A 24,205-nucleotide genomic window follows, 5' to 3' on the forward strand; every position below is an offset into this window, starting at 1 on the left:
CCCAAAACAAGCTAGATGTGATTAAATTCTCAGAGAAGTAGGATGGAGAAGCTGAATTCAGGTTTCTGCCAAGTTATCAACATTTGCCAGTTTTAGCAGAGAAAACTTCTCATCTTACTGGGTAAGTGTTCGGGGTTTACACTTTCTCCCATGTATTCTGATAGATTTGGAAATCAGCACATTTTGCTGATATTACGTCCAATTAAGTCTGGAGCATTTTGCTTGAAGCCAATGTTTCTTTATCTTGACACCTTGAAAAAGAGGGCTTAATTTGAAGACACACCAGACAGGAAAAGACAAACCAGCCGTGACATCAGTGATTATTAAAACACATAAATGCAACGTTATACATGCACCTGAGATCAGTAGGGAAGACCGAGAGGTATTTACTGGAAGTGGTGTCAGGACAGGCGCTGACGTTACTAAGCCTAAGGAGAGGCCCTGCTCGGCCGGCCCTTGAGGGCCCGGAAGGCAGCGGGGAGCCGGGGGCCCTGGCAGAGCGCAGCCTCTCCCCGCCGCCGCGGAGGAGCCCAGGGTACGGCCCCACCGCTGAAACCCAAGCACCGGCACCGAGCAGTAAGGCGAGACGGGCCCCAGGGGAGAAAACCCACGGGGCCCAAAGTTCGCCAACATCCACCTGTAAGCTGTAGCTCAAAGGCACCGCGCACCCACAGCGCGCGAGCCGGAGAGTAACCAGTGCTGCTGCGGCTGTAATGGCTGCAGACCCAGGTCCCCCATCCAGCGACGAGACGAGACGTGCTTCACTCCGCACCTGCACGTACTTTACCACAGGATGGGCACCAAGGCCTGACCGCACTCCCCATCTAGTTCCCCAACTTTATAACCAGTCACATTTTGCTTTCCTTTCTCAGAGCTGGCTCGGGAGCTAGCGATGAGCAACACCACTCACCAAAATGCAAACACGTCAAAAGCCAGGCCCAAGCAAAGGGGAGCACGGCAAGAGGAAGTCTGATCCGTTTCTTTCCCCTTCCCTGAGGAAAAACTATACAGCACTAATCACAGTAATAAATTACCTGCAATCAGATTAGCTGTTTATTCATCGCATTCAGGTTTTCCCTTCCTGACAGCCCCTGTGGCTGCGCACAACACTCATTCTCTCTCATACAATTTATGAAATATTTTGGCGTGTTTTCTTTTGGCAGTCCTGCCCTTTGCCTATAATCTGCTGACCTGTGTTTAATGTGGAAGCATAAACAGTCACACACAAAAATCTCCTATTCCATGGTATTTTAGTTTCATCTTGACCAGATTAATCTGTGCATATCTCCATCTGTGCTGTCTGTACAGGGAGACGCTGTAGCACAATACACAGGTTGAAAGGCATTTCCTTATTTTCCTTCACTAAATTTTTGTTAGCCACATTTGGTCTTTATTAGTCTAATTTCCTAACTATTAAATTTTCCATCGTGCATCAGTTGTATTATTCATTTTAATTTACACTGTGAATCTGGAAAACAGATAGAAGAATTGGTTTCCAAACTAGGAAAAGAGTTTGATCTGTTTGCTGGGATGAGCACTTCAGAAACCCCAATTATCAACTCCCAGGGTAATAACTGAGTTTAAATTAAAAATACTTAAATGTTTAACAGGTGAGATCGAAAGGCTAAAATTAGAGCTACTAAAAATGATTAGGGCACCAAGTCTGTGAGGTAAAGTCACTTACACTGGAATATTTGACATCCTACATATTTATGTGTATATATACACACAGGGTGTTTGTTTGTGCGTGCATGTGTATCTTCAATATGTATTTATATTATTTTGGCTAAGATGTTTCTCAACATCTGCCCTTAACAGGAGAAGCAAAGGTACAATGTATTCATTGATCAAGAAAATACTGCAATTAGACAAGCTGTTCTCTTCTGGAAGACAAACGGTCAGTATCACTCTTGCTCATATAAAAGCAAAGACAGTTAACTGTGAATAACTTGTAAAAAAGGAATTCTTTATAGTAAATACATTAATCTGAGTGTCTCGGAAGATTTATGTGACTTCTCATTTAACAAGTCAACCCTGAAGCTACAGTCCCACGTACCTCTGTCCCCCAAGCGTTCATCCTCACTCCTGTGCCACCATGCCTCTTTGCCAACACAAGGATATGGTGGCTGCAGAGCACAGTGGATCAGGAAGCTGATCCAGCTGAAAATTAGCAAAAAAGGAATGAGGCTCTGTGAACACTGGTAAGGCAGAACTTCTGGTGGCTGCAACCACTTACACCACTTTAAAGTGTTAGCTGAGCAACAGACTGACTTTTAATACACCTATTACACAGAACAAGGAGGGGAAGCGGGGTTTAACCTACGTAAGTAGGTGTTCCAGTGTTTTTTTAAGTTCACCTTAAGTACTTGATCCTAGGAGTCCTTAATCTGTTGAACAACCATTCCCGTTTTAATGGCATGCTTCATACAAGTACAATTTAGTCACACAACCCAAGCTCTGTAGAGCTGCCAGACATGAAAAGGAGTCTGACTGGCAATGAATGTTAACTGCTGCGTCCCTACAAAAATAGAAAATCACATTATTTTTTGACTAATGTTACCTACAAAACCCACAGGGAAGTAGAGGAGTAAGAAATAAAGTGATGCTAGCTGTCTATACAGTGGTAGAAACCTGTATTTACACACAAATGCTATCCAAGCGCTTTTGATGTGAAGCTCTGAATATGCATACACATGCATTAACTATTCAAACCACACAACACTTCCATGAGATGTGAAACGTTTTCATGCCCATTTCATAGCCTCATACACCCTTTGGCCATATGTTGAGAAATGGGCTGAGAAACTTGACATACAAATCGTAGTCCCTTCAAAAAGGGGGAAAATCTGTGCAAGTGAATCATCTCCTATTTACGGTATATCATATATGCTTCAACAACGCAAAACTGGTCGTGGAGCATTCACCTATAACCAACCACACACACGTCCAGAGATAAACACTGAAGGAGCAGATTTTGTGTCATTCCTGTGGACTTCCAGTCACCGCAGCAGCACAGGCTGCTATCAGCTGCCTGGCCGCAGCTGCCCAAGCTGCCCACCGACGGGCAGCAGGCGAGGGCAACCAGCGGAACCCGCTACTGTTCAGCGGCCCTGTAGCTCTTCACAGAGGCTTCTCATGGACAGCCCGCTCCATCTCAGGGCCACAATTACTCTCTCTTCCCAGCATTTACAGCACAATCGCAACACACACAGGCCCCTTTCAGCTTTTTAAGAGAAAGACAGAATTCTATCTCAAAGACTCTGATTTCTCCTTCAGCAGCAACAAGTGAGTTAAGACAGCGTAAGTACGGTTACACAGACTTGAGCTTTCAAATGATAAGCTGGACTTCTCACACCAACAATCAACTGCAGGTACTGTATAGGAAAAACAAACATCTTTTCTAGGATGAGACCGACCAACTCACTGTGAAAATATTCTGGCTGTTTTAATCAAACAGCCTTCCCCAAAAGTCCTCAATGGAATAGCTAAAACTGGTGTCAACCAACACACTGGCTGACAACATAACCCATGTCTTTCTATCCATTTTACGTCTCTATGTCTAGAGAAGTCTACAGAATGAAATAACCAAAACCAAAAAAAGCAGGCAAATAAAAGAAAGAACATGCACAAAACCAGAACATGCTTCTGAAGCACAAGATCTCTCAAAATCTTCCTGATGAAAAGTATTCCACCAGCTTTTTAAACTATCATGGGTTCAGATTTCCGCGCCCTCCCCCCCACCCAAAAAAATTTTGCAGAAATTAAAATACAGGTAAAAAACACATGAGCAACACAGCTAGAGGAGTAGATGAATGAAAGTTTAACTGGTTTGCCTTTATGCAAAGAAAACATCAGACCACAGCACAGGGAGAAGCAAAGGCTGAGACCCTTGAATTCCTGTGATAAATCTAACGCTTGTACATTAAAGCTCCCCTTTGTTGAAAACGCTGTTAGACACAACAAAACAGAAATGTTAGGTAAGTGCAAGCTCTGCCTCTGACCTTTCACTCTGTAACCGTCAGGCTTCATTAATTTTCACAAGGCCTGACAGCTCTAGCGTTAATACTCACACTTGCGGATCGAGCCACACAGCAGGTTCAGACTGCTACCTTCTCCTCTGAAACTCATGCATTAGGATTTCTTCCATGCTGGCAATGGAAAACCAAGTCTAAGAAACATTAAACACAAAAAACTACGTTACAATAATGCCAAGGTTGAGTCATAAACCCATGAAAGCAAGGAAGCATTGAGTGAATCTTGCCTCAGCACCTCTAACTCGGCTACGTAGTGCCAAGGTTCTGCAGCAAACGCAGTCCTCTCCGAGCAACCGCAGGTACAGGTGCTGCTTAACCTACACGGGCACTTAGGAGAAGTCTGATACTGCAGAATCAGCGGTACCTAACACCAAGTGCATCCACTCATTCTCTCCCCCACAGGTAAATAAAGTGAATTTTGCACAACACTGGGCCATAACATCACCAAGTGCAGTTTGAACTGTACATCGCAGAACCTAGTTAACTAGGGGTCTGATTTAATGATGCTTTGACATTGGTAACAATTCCTTGCTTTTATGTATTTATGTCTCAACCATAACATTATTCTAATGTAACTGTTTGTGGTTAATATCCCTCTCCTCTTTGTTAAAAGAAAAAATGTAGCACAACACAAGCGATAATCTTTTGTTTCACTTCAGTGTTCCTTGTCTTCCTTAGCATTATTCTGACATGACCTGTGTTGGGTTGTGACTTCAAAGTTGTTTGGAATTCCACTGGGTTACTGTTATTGAAACATTTTTTCTTGAAACGTGGAAAGCTTCACTGAAGTTTTATCAATTAATACGTGACATTTATTTGTTATGAAACAGACAGAATCTAAAGTTTTTGTTTAGTCTAACTTCAAAACCAAAAAAGCCTCCAGACTTTGCAGCTCACAGCACTGCCAACTTTAGGTGTAAGAAGTCCCCCAAATTGACTTTAAAATTATGAAATTTGAAACAGAAGGAGCACAGATTTCTCTTCTTGCTAGTCCCTGGGAAGGCCTTCTTTTCAGGCTTGTAATTATGTAACCTAAAAGATAGAGCTTTCAAGGGAAAAAAAAAAAATCACCTAACTTAAAATCAAAAAAAGCTGACAGCTATGAAGTTTCCCTTCATATTTAGCAAATTCTGAAAACAACACCCTCCCTAGAAATCGCAATAGCCTTGTTTTTACCTTTCATTTTTAAAAATGCTTCTTGCAGAAATGGTAGTTCCTGCTGCTCTTTCCCATAGCCAAGCAACACATAAAGGACTCCCACAACTGCTTTGGCACTACGTGCGCCCTTTCAAAGAGATCCTGTAACTGAAATACCGTTCACTTGGGAAAATATATAAGGTTTTCAGGCAAGAACATCTTTTGTCTGGCAGAGCTGAAGAGTGTTCCTCTAAACAGAATTACCCCATATTTACACTTACTATGAGATTTGCATCTAACCCCCTGTAGTTTAAGGTGTACAGTGCATGTATACTGCAAATACATAGAAATACGTTGTCCAACAGAATTTTACATTTTCTGTTGCTATCAAGATCTTAATGTACCAGGGATGACAAATTCTGGATGATTTCAGCTCAGTGTGGTTTCGAATGGCTCAGATCATGAACTCTGAATGCCAAAGCTGAGAACGGGAACATAAACTCTGCTTTCACAGTGCCAGTGGGGCTAAGTAGAAATGTTCTCCCTGAACTTGATTAAGACTAAATTGAAACGGAACATTTTTGGTTACCATTACATTAGGCTAAAATATAGAAATGAACCCTAATACTATCTAAATCTAATAAGAAAAAGCCATCTCTATTTCAAAAATTTTCAAAGCATTCTCTATAAATGCATCACAGATCAAGTTACATGGTACTTTCGCCAATAAGCAAAACGAAATCACAGGTTCCAATTGGCTTAACTCATATTGGAAAGTGCGAAAGCAAATGCTAGAAAATGCAATTACTGCAAACAAACTCCATTTTCTGCACTCAGGAGGGAATTTCAGGGAACATTTTATTGCCCTCAAATAATATTTCTAAAGGCATCAATACACAATTCTATTTTCTTTTCGGAGTCCCCCCACACTACATAACCTAATCCTCTATAAAGAAACTCACTGGATTTTGAAATAATATATTGGTTGTTGATATCACCTTGTGCACGCACATCTTCTATCAATTTAAATTATTTTTCTCCATGAATCTTAAGAATATAAAAACCAACAGTCACTGTCTGACACAAACAGATCCGGACCTAGTTCCCGTAACATACCCTTTGTCTCTGTAATTTACAATTCCAATTAAGTCTTTTTTTTTCTAAAATAAATGAATAAAAGCCATCAAAAAGGAGGTCATCTTGAGAAACAATTATACAGAAAGTAATTAAGCTAACCATAATTATCACAGACATTGTCTTGGTATTTTCACGTACATATATTTTCACACTGCAAAAGGCCAGCGAATCCAAAGGACAAGATCTTCCAGGCAAAGTAAAATCTTTATTTAAAAGAAAAACAAGTCTGGATATCAATTCTTCACTACTTACTGAAGGAAACTTCCTGAAGGAAATGAGAATTATGAATACAGGACCCAGATCTACATTCTGCCCCAGATTTTTCTGCCTTATTGACAGGGACCTTTACATGAGCAGCAGAACTTCCTTTTCTGTCCACAGGAGTGAAAAACACATCTACCGGGATACTTCCAATACCTACCTACCTATCCTAAGATAAACAAATCAATCAATCAGGAAACACATATAGTATGACCAAAAACATTCTGCTGTTTCTCTCCTCTCTGAACTTGTTCCCATTATTTGTTTGCTTATTTTTAAATGAAAGTCTTTGAGGCTTATAATGCACAAAGCAGTAGGCAGACGCCTCTATCTCACAGCCTGGTAAAGCCTAGTCAATATTTGGGGGGGGGGGGGCGGGAATCCTCCAAATGCCTCCTTTTTTCTGTATCCAAGGAAGATGATCAGTGTTTCTTATGAGAAGAAAAATCTCAAGTACATGAACAAGAAACTTCTGACAACTGTTTTAATTTTCTTTCTAAAATACAGTATATTTTACAAAACTTCTCAATTTTTATACATGGAACTGAAATCCTTCCTTTCGAAACTATAATTTGTTGGTACATTATTGGTAAACTACAAAACTTTCTCTGGCTCAGACTTAACTGACTACCAGTACTAATGTAACATAGATAAATTCCCATAAACGGTAAGGGAAAAAATAATAAGCAAGGACAGCAAGAATTGTCACAAGGAAAATAAACTGAAACTAAAAAGGGGAAATAATAAGATAAAATATTTTTTAAATATTGCTAAGGTTTTAAAAGCATGGACTGCTGTCTAAAAGCAGGACACCTGCTTTTTAATAACTCTGAGAATGTAACATTCGCCAATGTGCTGAAGCAATTAGCTGCTTTTGCAGTTTTACCCTGTGATCATGTTTTGTGCTTTTACTTGTAAACATTTAAGCATAAGAAGCAAGTTTGATATTCAAAGGTGTTTTTAAACATATTTTCAGATGGCGATGCTCATGTTTGTTGCGAATTGTTTCTTCCTTTTCTAAGTTGGAAGAGCAGAAATCTAAACCCTGAACTAAACTCCACTTCTAGAAGCAGCCCGATACCCATTTGACAGGACTAAGTACTGTATTTCAGAGCTACCTCCACAGTTCTTTCCTGCAATCTTTAAAAAGAAAGTACACAGAGAACGCAAACAGACATTACAGTCAACTAAAAATATTCAGGCAGATCTTTATGAACCTCCAGTATTATTTTCTGAATCCCACATTTAATTTTCTTATTCTAAATAAACCTAAACATTCCATTATAGTCTTTCAAGATGAACTTGGATACCAGGAATCTCCTGAGCCCTGTAAGGAAATTCCTTTTAATAACCCAGCCCACAGAGACGTTTCTTAGCTACTAAAGAAGACAACCAAATCACTCCAGCTGTATCATGTTATTACAAGGAACTGAATTCCTCTTATGCGGGTTTTTTTTTTTTTCCTAGCAGTCTAGAATTGCCTGAGCAGAATGGCACATAGCCTCAGATATCTTCCTTGTAAGTTTAAGCATATATAGTAACCCCAACCACTAAAAAAAGCATGAGAGAAGGAAACTTTAAATCTCATAAAGGTCTAGAGTGATAACTATGGAAACTGGTGGCGGTGGTTTCTGAGTTCCAAATCTCACCCCTGCTACTATTTCTTGCCACCTCCTCTCTTCTCTTGGCTTTGCAGAATTTCAATTACCAAATTATTTATGTTACAGCATCCCAGGACCTCATGACAGACAGTTCAGACTGAAGTTTTTTTAAAAACCCAAGGCGCCACTCTTTGAATTTCAGTGGGCAAACCTATGTGCTGAAATACCTCCCAACTGTCCTTCCGAAGAACAAAGGACAAAACAGATGAATGAAAAATATTATATGTAATGTAAACTCTATTCTGCAATATAAAGAGTTTGAGTGCTTTATCCGTAATGGAATTCCGGTGAAACTCTTATCTTTCCTATCCTTGTTACTACAAGTACGTAGGCCCTTTGCTGCAGCCATCTCTGCTCCTTTCTAAGAATAATATTAAGCACCTAACCTGCTACAGTAGTGAAATGTTTTTAAACCAAATTAAATGGGTATGTGAGGTTTACGGTACTTGTATCTATCTGTGCATTTGAATTTACAGTAACACTTTCACAAGGTGCTGCAAAATCTGTATGATGCAGCATCTGTACTTTCCTTTTGTGTACAGAAGTACACTGAGGATTCTAGTCCATGAATAAATATTTCTCTGCGATTAAACGCTATCGTTAACTGTTGGGGCACACAGCATTTGCAATTTTTCACCTTGTGTGCTTTCTGCAGAGTAGGGTTTCTCTTGACTTAACCCATTTTAGCCATCATTTCTAGACTTAAAAAGGAAAAAAAAAAAAAGAAAAAAGGAATGAAAAAACTGCCGTAAAAAGGCATGATATGCAGACCTTTAAGTTTTGCTGAATAAAGCGACAACTGTAGTTAATCAGAGCTGGGCATTAAGACAAAGCACTAAGAGAACAGCTATTTCAGTCACTTACACAAAGGTAACAATTTATTTCTTATTTATACTCGTTTCTGCTAAGGTTTTGCCCTTTCACCTCCAAGGCAAGCATCATTGTTTTTACAGCTGGCTTCACGGAAGCATTTGTTTATGAATGGCTATATTGCTTCCACTATAACCGTGCGCACATCCTCTCCAGTAACTGGCTCCATTTTGACAGGGCCAGCCAGAGCCGCCAGTCAGCCGGCCAGGGGCTCTTCCTTCCCTCTGGCCGCAGGGCAGACGGGGCGACAGCCGAGCGGGGCACCCCCTCCCCGCCTTTCACACCCCAGCTAATGGCGCAGAGTTATCATTTACAACCAGGAGACTGCAAATGGTGAATGGCTTTCCCTACAGCGCTAGTCTGGGAATTACTTCACATGGGGTTTTATGAGGAGACGGCAGCCCGGGCCCTTTACTCTCAAGAGCATGGGTATGGCTACAGCTACGCTTATTTTATTCCCTGCGACCACTGAAGCTTGCGGCAGGGACAGAGGAGAGCAGAAGGAACGAACTCCTTTCCCCACAAGGGGAATGCTCAGGAGACATCTCCTGCACAAAAATGCAGAAAATCTCATGGTCGCCTTGCAGCTTTTCTGCTCATCTCTCAGTAGCGAAGGCAAATGCCAAATACTGCTTAGGGAGTGGGGAGCCTTAAGAGTAATGTATGGGGGAGAGCAGCTCAGGTAAAAGGAAGGAAGTACACGTCATTTTTTATCATTTGCACCTCAGTTTTAAACTAAAACTTGCTGCGTTTGCTGGTTACACCAAAAAAATTTAATGGCAACATTCAGGGAAAAAGGAGCTATTGCACTCTGCTCGGCCTGTAACATTAAAGATTCTGGTTCATTAGAAAAGACGTACGTAATTCTGAGGTCTTCAAGGTTCACTTATCAACAGTTACAGGAAATTCAAAGCACAGAGTGTTCCTGCGCTCTCATTTCTTAATTTTATTAACTTGGGAAGAAATGAAGCTCTGGAAAAAGCAGGTGAATCTCCACTACTTTACATCCCTGTGCTCTCATTTGTCTCCCTCTTCTTTGTAGCCTCCCTCCCTCCCCCAGTTCGATGTTATTTTGTTCTCTCCTGTGTTGGCTTAGCACCTCCTTGCCTCTCTCCTTACACTGCTGTCCCCTGTCGTGCCGCTTTGTTCCTGCTCTACTAAACGTACCGTCACTAGCGAGGGTTTGGCAACCGCCGCCTCTCAGCTGGGGTGCAGGCTGGGAAAAGAGAGACCAGAACAGCTCAGTGAAGTGAGGCACGGAAGCGACCTGAGCCTCGACATGATCTCAAATCCTGAGAAACTCGGCTCCCAAAGCTGTGGAAGGGCTCCGGTGAGCCAGCCCGGGCGCCAGCCAAATGCCGCGACCAGCCCGGCGCCGCGGGACGTGGCAGCGGAGCGGGTCCTCCCAGCCTCGCACCACGGGCACCAAGAGAAGACGCTGCCTGTGGGTCTTGTCACCACCCTACGGAGCAAGCACTGTTATTCACGCTGTCATGCTCAGGATGACAAAGCAGGACAAAGAAAACACAAATTCCTTTAGCTCGGGGAGAAGGCGTTCTCTTCTCCCTTTTCTCCCTACCAGTGGTACCAGAGCGCCCACAAATGTAACACCTGTCCTCTGGAATCAATATAGACCCTAAATACAGTCAATGACGATTTCAAGCTCTTCTAACAGGGGGTGGATGGGAGAGGTGGAGTTGCACAGGTCTTTCTTTCGCAGCCCTTTTGTGCCAAGACACATCGTTCCCGATACATAAAACGCATGCAGAATTTGTCCGAGCTCTAATACTCAGCTTCAGCCCACTGCAACAAGAGGGTTAATTAACAAGCTATGCAGGCTGGTTGTAGCCAGAAAGAAGCAACAACCTATTTTTCTTTAACAAAAAAAGAAGTCAGTAATTCTCGGAACATTTATTAACCCCCTAGTATAGGCAATTACTGTAAGATAAAGGTCTGCTAGTCTTGCATTAACATAAAGTGCTGCATGTTGCTTTTCTACAGCATAGTAATGTCCACAACAGTGTGAATAAATGCTAACATTTGAGTTTTAAGCTTCATTCAACACCCTCACCCCCTTCAACATTTTTAGCAGATATTTACTCTCAATGGCTGGCCACCAAAAAAAAAAAAAAAACAAAATCATCATTTTATACAAGCTAAAAAAAATGCAGGATGGCATTTCACTGAGATACCATTTTGTAGCTCAGTTTAAGGTAATCTCACGCATTTCCTAACATGCAGAACTGGAAAAAGGGAGGGGGGTGGGAAGCACAAAACCCAAAGATCATTCCTGCTGCCTGGTAGGTTCTGTAGTCACATACAACATTAAAAAAAAAAACCCCAACACAAACCCAACACACAGTGGTGATTAAAAAAAAAAAGCTTTGTAATAGACAGGACACTGCCAACCAGCTTTAAATTGAATTACACAGCCTGCTAATCTTTATGATGAAATAAAATTTCTTTGAACACTACACATTATACTAAAATCTGCAGTGCTTTCTCCCCCCAGCCCCAACCTCTCTCTGCTCAAAGCAACTCCTCCACCCTGAAACCATTGTTCTTTCTGAGCAGGAACGTGATGCTCTACCAACAGAAAGACTTCTTATTTTAATTAGATATCATTAATATGGTGTACATGATGTGAAAATTTAGGAGAGAGGCATTTTTGCACTTGTATTTTTGATGCAAGGTTTAATCTGTAAGTGACAAGATAAATTGATGGTGTACAAAGAATACATACTTTGACTGCCTTCCATTGAAATCATTCTCATGTTATGATATGCGGCTGCAGCAGCAATGCTGGAGGAAGAATCTGATGACAATGTCTATAAAACTTTCTATTTGGGTGGCATTACTTGTTTCATGCCTGGTCAATACAACAGCCATAAATCTTTCTTCTGTTTTAAAGTGGATTTGCGGGAAAAAGGGAATTGAAAGGAAGAATTATTTTGGTTGTTTTATAAATTTGTTTTGGTTATGGTTTGTTGTTTGAAATGTGATCATCCCCCCCACCCTTTTAAGACAACAGCAGTCCAGGGAAGCAGATCCAAGAAATGACTGAGCAATTATTGTGATTGAAAGTCCTGTCCAAGAATTGTGCAATACTTTCCAGTGCTTGCTGGCTCCTTTCTTTCATTGAAAACTACCAAATGAGTATGTTAGGTTTAAACATATAAAGGGCCACTCAATCCAGAATATTATTCTCTTTGAAAGCACATTTCACATGAGCCAAGTTTTCTAATGGCTGTCAAATAACACCTTAATGTTTGGTTTCACTGATCATGGCAGGTAGAACAGTGTAAAATTCTCTACACAGGTTTTGTATCTCTAGTAAATTAGTGACTACAGTTTAGAAAAAACCTCAAAGTTTCTCTGCATGCCATTAACAGATAGTAAAAATAGTTTCTTGTGAAATTTCTTTACAAAAAGTTGCCAGGAATTACAATAGCAAAACAAGAAACAACTGATCAGATATGAATAAATTTACACGGCTTCTCATGCACAAATTCCACTTTAGTGGAAATTTTACTGTCTTGACACTAATTTCTATACATTTTCTTCTATTTTACCTTTTAAGTTATATTTCTAGGATTATGTTTTCCACAAAGCATCTAGTATTTGACTCAGAGCAGAGGATAAATATGAAGAAGCAGCTAGAATAACCGTAGCACAAAAGTAGAATTTTGCACTACTTTGTTTTTCAGTTTTGTCTTCACATTTCACTGTAGATTGCTACACCAGGAAAACATTATTCAGCTTGTTAACAAAAATCCACATGGCTGTATTCTCCCACTGTTTTATAAATACAATAAAATGTAACATTCGAACTATTTTTGTACTCCTCTGAGAAGAAAAATATTTAAATTAGTATTAATATATCTAAAAAAGGTATATGCAAATAAAGGCTGAGCACTGATGATTTAGTCAAGCCATATGAGAATTTAGAACTAAGTACAAATGAGAATTTAATGGTGGCATTAAACACAGTTCAAGACAGAACAAAAGCAAAGGAAATAACTAAGTAGTGATACTGCAGTAAAATCTAAAGAAACTTGGAAGAAGCTTTTAAAAACTTTACCATAAAGACAGAGTGAGATACATAACCCAGAGAACTAAGTAAACCCCCCCTCCCCCCCCCCCCCCCCCCAAACCCAAAAAGACTTGAAGACTCTAGATTTCATCTCATAAATCTGCGGGGTTGTTTAAATGAAATTGCATCAACTCGTTCCAAACTCGTAATATTCAGCATCTATTAGCAGCTAGAATTAATAAGCAAGTAGACACAATAAAACTGTCTGTACAGGCTTGCCAGCGCACCTTCAGGTCTCCAGTATTCTCCAGTTCAGAGCATCTCTGAAATAGGCAGCCAACATGGTCTCGATCCTGCAAGTCACACAAAATTCCTAACAGTATCAGAGGGATAGCAGAACGTCACCACCAACAGAAGAGTCAACTGTCTTCAGCAGCCAGCTCTTAATTAAAATAAGCACATCCCATTCCAGTGTCTGAAACCTAAGGAAGCTCCTCACCAGAGTCACTCACAGAAGACATAGCTGTTTTCAAAATTAGACTAATAGATTTTCCAGGGAGTTGCTTCCCTCTCTCCCAGAACAGCTGTGCAAAACTCATACATACTTACAGGATTAAAGCTACCTCAGCATTTTCTTTCACTTGCAATGAATGCAATTTTTTTTCAAGTGCTAAGAGTTTTGTTCATCAAAATGGTACTTTATGTTTAGTCAATTATTCATTCTAGCTATAACAAGTAGAGCAATACAGGGTTCAAAATACGCTCCAGATGGTAAAAACACAAATCAGAAATAAATCAATTTATAAAAATAGGAAGAGATTTGTTTTTATTGCCACAATTTTACTTTAAAATATTCACAAGCTTCCTTCTGGTTCTAAATTAGTTCAGAATATTTTGAGCTAATATCCCTCTGAATTTGGAGAAATTTAGAGCTTATTGGTTTGTTTTTATAAAAAAGCGTCTTGTCAGATGCTAAAATAATTCACATCAGAAATACACTTTCACAGAGCAGAAGTTCGAGAACAAATACTTCATCACAATGCAACTGTTTTCAGTGTACATTAGCAAAAGGAACACACTCACACAAAACCCTGAAGAAAATATGCCTGGAGAGGAGATGAAGCCTAGATAAAATGATGAAATAACCAAGCCAGACCAGAAAGGCTGAGAAAGGATACAAGAGGAATGGGTTCCTGAATTTTTAAACAGTGATAAGAAAAGAGCTTGATCTTACTATTATACTATTTTCTTACCGTTCGTTTTTTTTCAGATTAAATTATACTATCTTCAAGATCAAACCCTATTTCGGCAGGTCTGGCTTACAGTGTTGAATGTAATTTCAAGTTTCTACAGTACTAATGCAGAAATCTGAGTGTAGACTGGAACCGCGTGTCTGTCCATACCTCCGAGTGCAACACCACATTTCCAGTGCTCTTCCCTTTTTGTCATCTATTCCATGTAACAGCCAGCAATACCAAGCTGAAGCTACTATTTTCAATAAACAAATATTCGCACAAAAATGAACTTTAAAAAAAACCCGACAATATGTTTCTGAGGACCACATCCACATATGCAGAGTGTAACAAGAAAACCTCCACATTAAAATACTACAATCGCTCTCTTTTTCTCACTTTAAGTAATATGATGGAGGAACTACACCACCAAAAAAAGGCTGAATTTTTATTTTAGCTCTATCAACAACATTTATACTAAAGGCAAGGATATATTACAGGTAGAGAAATATTTGTTGCAGTACAAACCCATTCATATTTGGCCACTAAACCATTCACAACGTTCCTCAAGTCATTATTCTGCAGAAATTAGAAGAGACATGCATTCAAAACAAAAACAAGACACGAAAGGAAAAACATGAAACAGTCAAGTTGCTAAATCCCAGAACAACTCAGAAAAAACCTAGCCAAATTCTACTCTCAGCTCCACAGACATTAACCAGCAGTAATTTCACCTACTGGATTTATTCATATATACCACTGCAGAATTTTGCCTAGCTCATCCAGTAATGTGCCTTATATGAGAAATCTTGTGGAGGAGGGGGGGACACGACACAAAACCCAAAATGAACACAGTAAGAGATAACCACTAGACAAAAAAAGAAGAAAACTGGGTATTTGAGAAAAATGGCTAAACCAGATGCAAATTATTCACAGAAGTAAGGATATGCACAATCAGGCCCATACTAATTGAGCACAATAAACATATCGTCACTCCTTAAAGATCTATCTGCCCGAATTTATCTTTGCTTTCTCTTCAATTCTTATGAGTTATTCAGTCACTTCCCATCACGCAGGAAAGGAAATATTGCACTATGAAGACAGAGCTATAATTAGATATTCCTGTATTTCATTTCCCATATATGACTGAATGAGAATGGATGGGAAAAATATGAACAGTGATAATAATGGTATGCTGAAACATTCAGTAAGAAATATATTGGGCATAGGATAACATCTTAATTCTTCCTCAGCACATAATGTTGTGTTTACTGCAAGGTCAGTTAAGTTACTATAAGAGATTTTTAATGAAAACAATTCTAAATTTAAAATAACTGTGTTTAAAGCATTTAACAGTCACTAAGGTCAAGTGATTACAGCAGTTACAAGACCCAAGGGACATGTTCACACCAAAACAAAAGTGAATAAATTACCTCTGCCAGTGTATGTAATCACTAAGTGACCACAGAGGTTATTCAATGCATGAGCCCAGATGACTTTCATGCAAAACCAATAATGAAAATTTATCAGCCAAAGGGAAGAATTAGTAAAAGTTGCAGGAAGGGTTGAGAGCTAGGAAGAGCGGGAAAGAGGGTGTGGAAAGTACGTTCTGTGATTTGGCTGCAGAGATGAGGAAGAAGGATAGACGTTAATGAAGCGGATGGACAAGATGCTGAACGTCTTGCTCAGGTGAGATACCTGAAGAGTTGCAAAGGGATGCAAGATCCACAAAATATAAAATTGCAGGGTTGACAGAAGTGCTTTCAGTCCTGTTTAACTCTGGCATATGTAACACCCAGTGAAGTACAAATGAGGCAGGGATTCAAAATGATCACCTTTTAACTTTTCCTTTCATTTTACTGCCAAGAAAATTATGGCTAGTTATTGTGTTTTAGTTATCCCATTATGTAATCCTAGTGGAGATGAGGTCCTGTTGTTTTACCAGAGTAGGTAAAATAAGCTGCAGAATGAAGCCTAGCTTCGATTTCACTTCTCTCCCTCAAGGTATAAAATGCCTTGTCTTCGTCACCGCTTTACAACACAATTGCCAGCGGAGAAAACCATGCACCCAAGAGATATGAAAACGCCTTTCTATAAGGACAACGTTGTAGCTGATAGGAGTTCTCAGTGCATTGCTTTGGAATAAGGTTCCTATCAACTATCATGAAAAAAGATGTCTCCCAATACATGGCAGAAGAAAAAGGAATCCTGCTAGCTCCTGCCTGCCACTGGTATGTATTTTTTTAAACTATTACATGTCATCACCTCACAACATTGAAGGTATTAATCTTCACAATATACATAGCAAATAGTAAAATGCAATTATTCCCATTTTGCAGATAGGAGTCTGAAATAAAGTGGCAAAAGGGCATGCCTGACTTCATAGCGTTTTGATTCCAGATGAGGAGAGGACAGTATTCACCAACACAACGAGATTCCACAGGGGAATCAATTTGCTGTCTCACCTTATGCCAGACACCTAATAACTGGTATTGTCATATATATGAAAATGCAAGTGGACTCTGTGCATGTTAAAAAAAAACAAAGCCAACAAAAAAAAAAAACCAAAAAAAGAAATAACGAAAGAAGTTTTCTCTGTACCTGAAATATGAAAGCCTGAGGCCAAAGCCAGTAGGTCCTCACACAGTCAAAGCTTCCAGTTTCAATGACACTGACTGCCAAAGAATGCAAAACCTGCTCTCTCACATAACTACTATACTGACTTCTACAAGAACTGTATGTAGGCTAAGAAAGCCCCATGGTAAATTACTGAGGCTGGAACAAAACCTATTCAAAGGGCTGTAATTCTTCTATTGCAAATGTTAAACCAAGGATCTATGTGATAAAATAACATCATCGTGAAACACCTGTTAAATACAAGGAATGCCAAGAGGCTGCCAGTACTGCAAGATTCCCCACGAAAGGGTGAAAACACACTAGCAGCTTACTTGTTCTGGCTTTCAGCAGTACTGAGTTAGCGTTTTCAAATGCCAAGCACTGCGCATGGGCTCTGGCTGTACCAAAACAATATTTGTGAAATGACCCCAAGTCCAAAGAGGAACTTTGGTAGCCAGACACTGCTCTTAGCACTGCGTTCAGGGTAGACTTTGGAGGTCTGTGCTCTCCAGAAAGCGATTCCGTTTCCAGAGCTGCTTGGCATCTGTAACAACCGAACCTTGTTGAACAGCAGTGCTGCCCAGCTTCTCTACGGGGACTGAAGCTTGGTGGGACCACACTGCTGACTCCCAGTGAAGCTGTGCAGCCTCCCACTGCCCTTACCTTGCTTGCTCCTCCTTCGTAACACTAACATTTACACTCACAAGTTGAGGAAGATGGTTCCTACCGTGTCTCTTCCCTCAACCTATGTACATATCCACCTACCTCTCCTACCACTTCTTCATTTCCCAATCCTGCAATTACATTCCTAGAAAAAGGACAGTTTTGAGCCCATAAAATCTAGTGCCGCTTTCCAGAAATAAGAAGGATAAAACTAAATTACAATAATACGGCAGTGTCTGGAAGCCCCAATCCCACATACACAGCAATAAAAAGAAGGAAAAACGTTCTTTAACATTGGGCTGTGGCAATCAGAGGAGGTCAGAAGGAAGATAAAAAGAACAGTATGGAGAAAATGCAGAGGGTGAAGAGACTGAGAACGTGGAAGCTCTTCTATTTAAAAATTCCTTTTGTAAATCCAGATGTTCTTTACTTGTCTCTTGAAGGGTCAGCCAGGGAACTCCAGTGGAACAAAATGATGCTATTAAAAGCATGCAGAGATGTGGCCACCATACAGCAGGCAAGATAGAGTGCAGTGATGGAGGTAAAGCATGATGACAAAGCTATGCTTTCAAAGGTTTTTACATAATGCTGTAAATTCATTCTAACATTTCTCGAAGATCAGCTGCTCGAGTCACCTTCACCTCCGACTGCTTCTAATGTTAAATGGTGACATGGCAGTACACAGCCAGCCTACCAGTGGCATTTATAACAGAAGCATCCTGCACAAGTTCCTCTCCTTCATTGTGGTCTTCTGCTGTTGCAATTTAATTGCCCTCATCTGTAGCAATACACTATCAAGGCACTGCTATCAACTACAGCAGAATATGAAAGGCGTTCTACCGAAGAAGCATTGAGTGCCTGCGTTCAAATTTAAAATGCCAGTACTCTAACTCAAAGGGGCAATCACATGAATATCACCCCCAGAAAATTCTCCTGTTCCACACAGTATTATTGATTTTGCTATCCTATATCGTGGGAAGAAGGACTTTCACTATGTCCAAAACTGTTGTAACTTCCAGCACTGCTTTCAGTTATGGTAAACCCAAAACACAGAGAGCAATAGTTTTGCCTGTGGACATAAAACCCCACAGCATCAACTAATAGGACGCTGGATGCACTCATATAAGGTGTCATCACCCCCTCAACATTCACAGAAGGGTACACAGTCCCTGCTGTGGAATGACAGAATCTTCTCCCCCAAGATGATGCAGAAATACAGCAAAGTCTCTAAATTTGTCTTAATTAACAGAATCATACTGAGGCTAGAAGCAGCACATCACATGAGGACAAGTGAAGCAAGGGTAGGGGGGGATTTTCAAGTGCTCTAATTCAATTAGGAGGCAGTGACTGACACTTGGACAGGAGAGGTTAATTGGGGTCACCAAAATGCAGTAATTCCTTACCTAACCAGTCATTAAACTTCTTAACCTCTGAGGGCAGTCCCAGTTCGGTGAAATCGCCCGTGTGGAGAAGGATGTCCCCATAAGGCATCTGGATGCCATCTGTTCTGGAGTGTGTGTCTGAGACGCAGACAAATCGCGTGTGGCCCGCTGGTTTTGGAGTGTCATATGGGATAGGGTCGACCCTAAAGCAGACACATAAAGATCTCGTAACAGTTACAAGGTTAAAGCCCTCACATCTATTACTTCAGGTATCAACACAGATCTATCTCTACAGAAGCATGCATGCACACACATACACATCCATTTACACACACCATACTGAAAGAAATGGCTCTGTAATGCAACACTGCCAAAAATCCAGAAGGGACCACAGTGCTTCTTAAATACTTACCTGGTAAGGAAGGAAGATTAAACAATACACAAGATATGGCCAGTTTCTGATACAAAGTTAAATTAAACGTTGGGAAAAACGGACCTGAGTGACTTTGAATTCAGATATATTTTTTCCATCATCTGCCTTATACATGAACATTAAATAACAGGTCTCCAGGTGGGCCCGCAGCAGGCTCTCACTTGAGCTGAGCGGCTTAGCACGTGGTTTTGTTCAAGGGCATAGGCACTCCTACAGACTCCAGCAGGAATATTTGTTTACACACAGTCAGGTACATTCAGGAGTGCTTTGATGAAGCCTGGAAATTGCAGAACTGAGTCTAATGACAACTTCTTACCCTCATACAAAATCCCGAGTTCATCTTCCCGAAATCTATAAAGTCAGGAACTGATGTGGTAGCGCACTAAGCAACCACAGATAAAACATTTTTTTCTATAGCCAATGATGTTAAAAATTTAGTTCAACTGGTTATTTGCAAGCTACATTTGTTAATTTGATCTTATCAACTATATGTGACCCAGCGTAGAAGTTTGGTTTTGGAAAGTTTTGGGTTTTGGTTTTTTTAAATTTAAGCAGAACAGAGAAAAATAATAGGGAAGAGAAGTGCTTTATGCATACTTAGTGGTTAGATGTTCTAATTTGTAACAGAATAACTTAAAATACAAAAGGCAACCTATTGCCTACTTTGGAATAGCAATTATTTCTCTGCAGAGTTACCATAATTTGATTTGCTCAACTTAACTCAACGTTTGAATAGCACAGCATCTGGATTAGCACCACAGAAAACCCCATTCCCAACTCCACAAAACTTCAACCCATTCCACTGAGGTGCCACTAGATCGCCTAGAGCCTAGCTTCAGCTAGAAATTTTGAGGTATGCAGGAGTTATGGCAGAATAATAGCCCACTTAGGTCTCAAACCATCAGAGCAGTGAAACCAAGCTCTAAGTATTTTAAAGCACCCAAAATAATGCTGTTCTACGACTTACTGCGACAAACTGGCACAACATTCAAAAAATCTGTGCCTGAAAGCAAAAAGAAAATTAAACAGGTTTTATTAGTTTTGCTTTCCACACTGAATGAAAAGAAAAACAAGTAACTAGCACACACCACTGTAAATCTTTTTCTTAAATCCCTCTAGCTGTAATGAGATCTATGATCAGTAATAGAAAATAAAGCACAAATCCTAATAAAATATAGTTTTGAAGTGCTCCTTTATTTACTGAACTGTATTTACTATTTTGAGTAAACTAAATAAGTATTTAATATTTACTATACACTGAACTGTGTGAGAAATTCCGCCAGTGTCTTTAACTTCAGCTCCCTACATAGGTGAGAAAGATCAAAAGCATCCTCCAGGGAGCAATTCAGGTCCCCGCACCGGGAGTTTAGAGTGGTTCAAGAAATCAAACTCTATATGGATATGTACTGGTCTCCAATGGAAAAATGTCCACATGAACGCACTTACTAACAAGACCTTACTGAGTCTTTTAGATTTGAAAGAATGTTTACTAACAGCAAAAGGTTTAGCGTGGGGGGTGGGGGGAGGAGATAGTATTTGTTAGACTGCATTTTCCTAGGAACCATAATTAAGTATTTCCAATCAAACTGGTATTTACCAGAAATGTACCACATTTGGCTGCCATGGTCCACTAAATTAATTGCAAAATTCAGGCTCTACAAGATCACGTTTACTTTAATTTGGTCTTTACTTTAAAAACAGATTTTACCGTAGGCAGGACTGGATGGGAAGGGGCAGTTGGGTAGATAACTTTTTTGGTTTTTGGTATTGCACCTCCTAGTCCACCCGAAGTACCGGGTGCTATTAGTTGAGCCATACAACTGGTTACCATTACAGAAACCCACTGCAAAAATCTGAACTCTGACAAGCAATGGGTTCTTCTTCTCTGCAAGGGTCAGAAATTAATAATGTTGTTATAAGAGAGGAAAATTCATTTACCCATTGAAACCACACTGACAAGCTGGGCAAAACTGTAATTATAGGCCATAGTGCTTTTGTACTTGGTGTCTTCCTCCCAGTCACTGAAGGTAAGCCAAAACTTTTTTAATAGTATGTCACACAGTAAACATGGGGGTCTCCGAATCAACATTTCCACACTTCCAAGTACGTTTACTTCAGACAACACAAAAAATGAACATCAACTTTCATCAGTACCACATACCTTGTTCAATCGCCTCTGCCTGAGCTATGACCAGCACTGCCTGCCTGCCTTTGGGGAGTCCAATTTTGTTTGTACACAGCAGCTATGCTTTTGCTGTTCTCTGCAGTTTGTTTCCAAACAAATCCTGGTTTGCTTTAGGCAATCCCTATTAGACTATGACACCAAAATCTGGTTTAGGATTTTTCTATTCATGCAGCAACTTACAGAAAATCCTATAATCAAAATTCTAATGAATTCCTGACCCTTCTTTCTCCTCTTTACAAACACTAGGATGTTGCCAAGTAACCTTTTTTCTACATCTTAGCTTAATTTCTTCTCTTATTCAGTAGTGCTTGCCTACTAAGTATTTGAAAGTGAGACACTGAAGGTTATTGTGTTCAGCCCATCAATTTATCTTACTCAAAATAGTCCTTCAATAGAAACTTAATAAAAGTGGTGTTATTGCCAGTCCTAAAGGCTCAGGTTTTCTTTTCATCCACAGCTACAGTATGGCAAACAGTAATGGGAGATTTTTCTTTTTCACTACCCCGTGAGAGGATTGGCCTCTGAACCACAGCTACCGCAGCAGGCGAGGCGCTACCCTTGCACAGCCCCGGGCGACACGCTGCTCGCCGGCAGGCCTACGCCGGGGCCGTGACGGGCGCCCCTTCTTCTGGTGCTCTGCTCACCTCACAACCCAACACGCGGGGATGACAGACGGGCATTTCTAAAAGCTCTGTAACGGTTACGCATCCGACCCGCGCTGCAGTTCAACAGGAGAGAAAATAATTATTTCAGCTCTGCCCACCACCAGTCTCTGCTGAATCAGAGCACGTACCTAAGAAATTCAACGTATTCTTTACCATGTGCTCCAAACACAGCGCATCCAGCTAACTTTGACGCTCTCCGTCACCACCAATACTTTGTTTTTTCAAGTCTTCTTGCGCTGGCAGACTGGAACACTTTACAGATTATTTGATCACCGCATTTGGAAAAGCACACTCACGGAAAGACGCAGTAAATGTTATTCCAGAATAATTTAAATGTTCATATGTCAGGATTAATACCGCAATCTGGAAATGTAAAACAGCCTAATAAAATAGCCCAGTATCAAAACGAATGAGGATTTTTTTGCCTTAAATTAGTGAATTATTTTGGGCATCTAAAGTCCTTCACAGACAGCTGTAATAAGTACTTATCTACCCTAAGATACCTCGCACCTTAGAAAATCAGGCACTTAGGCCTTTTTTTCAAAAGTTTATGTAAGACCTAGAATGAAACCCCATAAGGCAGCTGAGCAATGACTGCTTTCTAAGATCATGACAGTAATGTAAGATCTGTCACATTTAATGCATTTTTGACAAAGGTTTAGGAATCAGAAGGGACAATGTAATCTTCATACACGTCTATAAAGACCGTGTTTATCAGATAATTGCTTGGCTTTACTAAACTGCCCTTACCACCAGTTGTTCTCATTTAGAGTAAGAGTCCCTCAGGTACAAACCTCAAATGTACAGTTCCTCACACGCTGCCGCAGCCGAATCAAACGACAACGTAAACCAGGCGCCCATCGGGCTTGCTCAGCTGTCGCTAATCAGTATCTTCCTCCAAAACCACGGTCACCGTGGCACTGCCAAGACAGCGGGGCCGGGTACGCAAGCCAGCGAGCGCTGCCCCTCGCCCCGCCGGCCGCGCACGCCGCAGCCCACGCGCGGCATTGCCTGGGCTGCTGGCACCCACCGCTGCTCCCGGGGACGGCGCGCGCCCGGAGCGCACCCCGTCCTCGTCCATCGGACAGCAAATTTTGTCGCGGCTTTAAAAGCCGAGTTGAAAAACTTAAACAACCATCAGCAACGCAGAAGTTATCAAAGGGATTTTAAGGGTGAGGTAGGAGGGCTGAATTCAGAAACTCACAGAGGAGGAAAACACCGGGTCTTTCACGTGCACGGACGCAAAGGACTTGATTTAGGGTGTCACGCTGTGGCACAGACACATTAGCTGTGCATTTCAGCCCAAGCTTACGCTAGTTACTCATAACGACATCTTACAAATCAGCAGCATTAGAAAGTACCTCCGAGACAGAAAGGGCAGCGCAGCCCTCTCCTGGGCTTTGAGATATGCAGGCCCCAAATCCCCTCCTATAGAATAATTCCCAAGAAACCAATTCATCCATGAAAACTAAATAAAAATCTTAAACATTAAGCTAGGAAGAATTTCCAGTTCCTAAAGTGAAATAAATCACTCTGATGAATGCAGCCCCTATGCTGGACAAAACATTTACAGATGCTGAAAATCATCCCCCCTGAACCCTACAACTCAAACCAGCACTATTACTGCTCACAGTCCACTTCTTTTTAAGCTGTTTCTGTCAGCTTTGCTACAGGTGAACAAGTCAGTGGTCAGCACGAAGACCACGTAATTTTACTCTTTCCCAGACTCACCAGATGCGCGAACAGTCCCAGGACACGGGCCCATGTCTTTCCCAGACTTCGTCACATCGCATGCTGCCTTTTCATCTCTCAATAATTTCTCCATTGCGTTGTATCCGTGACAATTTGTGGGTTTGTTTTTCATGACATCTAAATTGGTATTCATTATAGATCCAT

General features: G+C 40.7%; 1 protein-coding gene across 1 annotated transcript in view; it reads right to left on the reverse strand.

Moving 5' to 3' along the window:
* MPPED2 (metallophosphoesterase domain containing 2) overlaps positions 1-24,205 on the reverse strand; it is a 102,613-nt gene that overhangs the window by 50,083 nt on the left and 28,325 nt on the right. Inside the window, exon 2 of the mRNA XM_075712865.1 lies at positions 19,048-19,229. Coding sequence (XP_075568980.1) covers positions 19,048-19,229 — 182 coding nt within the window. The remainder of the gene's footprint in view (positions 1-19,047; positions 19,230-24,205) is intronic.

Source organism: Pelecanus crispus, chromosome 6 (genome assembly GCF_030463565.1).
Source record: "Pelecanus crispus isolate bPelCri1 chromosome 6, bPelCri1.pri, whole genome shotgun sequence".
Taxonomy (NCBI): Eukaryota; Metazoa; Chordata; class Aves; order Pelecaniformes; family Pelecanidae; genus Pelecanus; species Pelecanus crispus.